Consider the following 4,166-nt stretch of genomic DNA (forward strand, 5'->3'; position numbering starts at 1 on the left):
CGCAGGCTACCTCAGCGAGGGGGGGCGGGCAGTGGCGAGCCCCACTCCATCCTGGGTCCTCACTTGGCCCCAGCCTGGTCTAGCCTGAGCTGCCCGGTGCCCAGAAGAGCACACAGGCAGCTTTTCACTGGCCCGGGAGCCCTAGTCCCGCCCAGAGCTCTAGCAGGCACTCCCCAGCATTAGGGCAAAGCTGGGGTCTTCTGGGAGCGTTCAGGGCAGGGTTGGGGGCTGTGTGGGGCTCCAGCAGGAGCAGGTGTGGTGGAGACCAAGGCGCCTTTGGGGGAACACCTGGCCTGGCCCCCTCCCAGCTCCCTCCACAGGGGAGGCCTGGGGTCCTGCTGGCACCTCACACCCCAGCTCTTCAGAGGATGCCCCTTCGTGTATCTGGGTCAGCCTGCTGCACCCTGCCCGGCTGGGCCTCCACACTGCGCCTCCCCGCTGCCCATTCCCGCCTTCAGTTAGCCTTGGATGCTGAACCGTCCGAAGCCAGCTGATGAGCTGCAGGGCAGGTGGCCTGCTTGTGCCTGGCCACTCCAGCTGGTATCCCCAGGCCTCTAGTGTAGCCTGGGGGTGTGTCTCTGTGGGGAGGAGCCTGCCTTGCCAGCCCAGGGTGGACAGTGGGCCTCCGGTGGTCAGTCAGTCCTTCAGGAGTCACAGCAGCCGGGCCTAGCATCAGCTGAGGGAGGGGCCGGCCTACCGGGGGTCCCTGGGCGGATGGTGTGGCAGGAGCACGTGCCTGTCCCGGGGAGACCCCACAAAGCCGTCCCCAGCTCCAGCTGCTCAGCCAGGCCCTGTCTAGAGAGGCCAAGCCACTAGGGTGGTGAGTGATGGTGGCCTCATCAGCTGTCCTGGCTGGAGCTACCCCTCCGCTCGCCCATCAGGTCACAGCAGCCTGCCCCACCTGCCCCCACCACGCCCAGGAAGCAGGTGCCCAGGACGGGTGCTGCTCGCCCTTCCCGTCCTGAGGCCCCAGGTGCCCGGGCCCATCTCACTGGTTCCCTTCTGTCTGGGAGGCTCAGCCCTCGGGCCGCTCTCCCAGGAGGGAACCCTGGCCAGAGCCTTCTGCCCAGCAGAGTGAGACCCTCCGAGCCACCAGCCTCCGCCAGTGTTAGAGACCGCAGATCCAGTATGTAATTATACTAAATTATTGCTGGGATTCCTTATAAGCACTAATTATACCTGATTATAGGTTAAAATATTTATTTTGTCAAAATATTTTCTTGGGGATGTGTTTAACCTTTTCTGTGTTGTGTGCTGAGATGTGAAAACTAACCCCTTCCTCCTGCCTCTCTGATCAGTGGGCAGCAGCAAACAGCACTGAGTTCATGTGACCAGGCAGTGGTGGGCCTTTGGCCAGCCTGCTCCAGAGCGGCCCCTGCCCGGTACCCCTGGGGGAATGTGACCGACTGGCTTATCTGTGTGCATAAGGACAAGGGCCTCAGAGCTGCAGTGGCTCTTCACTTGGCCAGGCCAGAGGGCAAGGTGGCCGTCTGCTATCTGTCCTCCCATCTGTCTGTCAGCCCCTCAGTGTGATCAACCGTGCTGTCGGCCCTGGATCCCACCTCGGCGCCCTGCCCTTCCCCTCCTTACTGAGGTCCAGAGAAGGGAGCCTGGGGAGGTGGGGCGAGTGAGGACCCGGGACAGCAGGTGCCCAGACTCCAGCTCCTCCTGTTCCTTCCTGCCACCACAGCCCCGCTTGACCTCTGCACGCTTCTAACTCAGTCCAACCCAGCCTTCCGGAGGGATCAGGGGCTGTGGACCAGTGAGGAAGAAACCCTGTGGAGGACAGTGGAGCCTTTTGTATTGGCAGTCCCCAGGCCCGGGCCCCCTTCCCTGTCCCCATTGTGGGCATAGCCAGCTTCACCACCCAGAAGACGCCCAAGGCCCTCGCCTCTCGCCTCTCCCATGCCCAACTTCAGCCCTTCCTGTCCCTGGGGCGCCCTGAGAATAGCTGTCAACTCAGAAGGCTCATGGCATCTCTCCAGGTGCTCCTGGAGGAAAGGGGGTGAATATTTATTCCCTCGAGTTTGCACTTGATTTGTGAGGGTTCTCAGGTTTGTTGTCGGCATCCCCCAGCCTAGCGGTCTGTCACTGTCTGTCTCTGCCGGCAGAGCAGGACTGGAGGGTGAGTCAGTGACACCAGAGCGTCTGTCTACCCACGAGCTCTCCTAGATACGTCTGTCTAGTTTGGGATCTTGCATGTAAAATACTCCACAATAAACAAACCAACAGACTGCTGCTGTGCGATCTCTGTTCTGTCGGGCCTGCCAGAGCTGACCTCCGGCTTTGTCTAAGCAGAGGCAGCGTGGGCCTCCGTGCTGCCGGGAAAGCTTGCCCTGCTCACTCTACCCGGGGGTGGCAGTCGGAATGAGACCAAGGCCCCATGCCAGGGGAGTCTGGGAGCAGCTTCCAGAGTGTGGGGGCCCCAAGCTCTGTGGCTGGAAGGCGTGTCCCCCTGTGAAAGGTGCTGTGGGCCCTGAAAGAGGCCTGCTCTGTGTCTCTGTTCGGTTCAGTTCAGTCACTCAGTTGTGTCTGACTCTTTGTGACCCCATGGACTGCAGGACACCAGGCCTTCCTGTCCATCACCAACTCCCGGAGCTTACTCAAACTCATGTTCATCGAGTCAGTGATGCCATCCAACCATCTCATCCTCTGTCGTCCCCTTCTCCTGCCTTCAGTCTTTCCCAGCATCAGGGTCTTTTCCAATGAGTCAGTTCTTCACATCCGGTGGCCAAAGTGTTGGAGTTTCAGCTTCAGGATCAGTCCTTCCAATGAATATTCAGGACTGATTTCCTTTAGGATTGACTGGTTTGATCTCCTTACAGTCCAAGGAATTCTCAAGCATCTTCAACACCACAGTTCAAAAGCAGCAATTCTTTGGCACTCAGCTTTCCTTATAGTCCAACTCTCACATCCATACATGACTACTGGAAAAGCTATAGTTTTGACTAGACAGACCTTTGTTGGGAAAGTAATGTCTGTGCTTTTTAATATGCTGTCTAGGTTGGTCATAGCTTTTCTTCCAAGGAGCAAGCATCTTTTAATTTCATGGCTGCAGTCACCATCTGCAGTGATTTTGGAGCCCCAAAAATAAAGTCTGTCACTGTTTCCACTGTTTCCCCATCTATTTCCCATAAAGTGATGGGACTGGATGCGATGATCTTAGTTTTCTGAATGTTGAGTTTTAAGCCAACTTTTTCACTCTCACTTTCATCAAGAAGGTCTTTAGTTCTTTGCTTTCTGCCATAAGGGTGGTGTCATCTGCGTATCAGAGGTTACTGTCCTGTGTCCCTGAGTGGGGTGCAAAGTGGGGTGACCCTGAGACATCACCGTGGATGTGCCAGGATCCCATGGTGAGCCTGTGGGATGCCAGATTGGCCAGGAGGGGAGGGGCAGCTCCAGTCCAGTTCTCAGAATTAAGGACACTCTGCAGCCAGGAAGCCCTGGAGCCTTCTTCCAGGGCCTGCGGGCGGGGAAGTCTTGGGGAGCAGCCAGAAGAGGGGGCAGTGTGGGGAGCCCTGTGGGTCAGCTCATGGGTCATGGCCCATGGCCCACTGCCCACTAGTCCCCCACTGAGACAGCTGAGGAGAAATCCTTCTACAGCCCCCCTCTTTTCCAAGGAAAAGGTCTCTGGGGCCCTGAGGAGCTGGGCATGGGCAGATAAGAGGCCTTGAACATGCAGGACTCACCCAGAAGTGCCGTTTGCTGTAGTGGAACCCCTGCCAGCTCTTGCTGGGTGGCTTCAGAGGGTCTGTGCAGGGGCTCCAGGCCCTCAGCACCAGGGTTAGGGTTAGGGACCAGCCATTCCCTCCCCACCCCTGCTCGGAGCTGCAGGCAGGGTGTCCCGTGATGTGAGAAATAGGGTCAAACACAGTTAACCCGATGCCTCCAGGGCCCTGCCTGGGTGGATTCCAGGGACAGAGGGGACCAGAAAAGCTCACAGGCCACTGTAGCCTGCTGTTGCTCAACTCCCATTTTTCAAGAAAAGCCAGGGATGCAGCCTTCAGTGAAATGTACACTTGACAATGAACTCAGAATCAGAACCCGCGTGTACTTGGACGTGGTGTCAGTTGATGCCTCACTCTTCCTGTAAGCCCCAGCCCTCACTGAGCTCCTGAGGCTCTTCCCTGGCCCCAGTGCTACCTCCCAAGTCAGTCTCAGAGTAG

At 57.9% G+C, this 4,166-nt stretch overlaps 1 protein-coding gene across 1 annotated transcript in view; it reads left to right on the plus strand.

Moving 5' to 3' along the window:
- Positions 490–4,166, plus strand: part of SREBF1 (sterol regulatory element binding transcription factor 1) — a gene marked incomplete at its 5' end in the record, with an annotated part of 6,758 nt that continues 3,081 nt past the window's right edge. The window contains 2 exon segments of the mRNA NM_001285755.1: positions 490–492; positions 495–514. Of these exon segments, the coding sequence (NP_001272684.1) occupies positions 490–492; positions 495–514 (23 nt within the window).

The sequence above is a fragment of the Capra hircus genome, chromosome 19 (genome assembly GCF_001704415.2).
Source record: "Capra hircus breed San Clemente chromosome 19, ASM170441v1, whole genome shotgun sequence".
NCBI lineage: Eukaryota > Metazoa > Chordata > Mammalia > Artiodactyla > Bovidae > Capra > Capra hircus.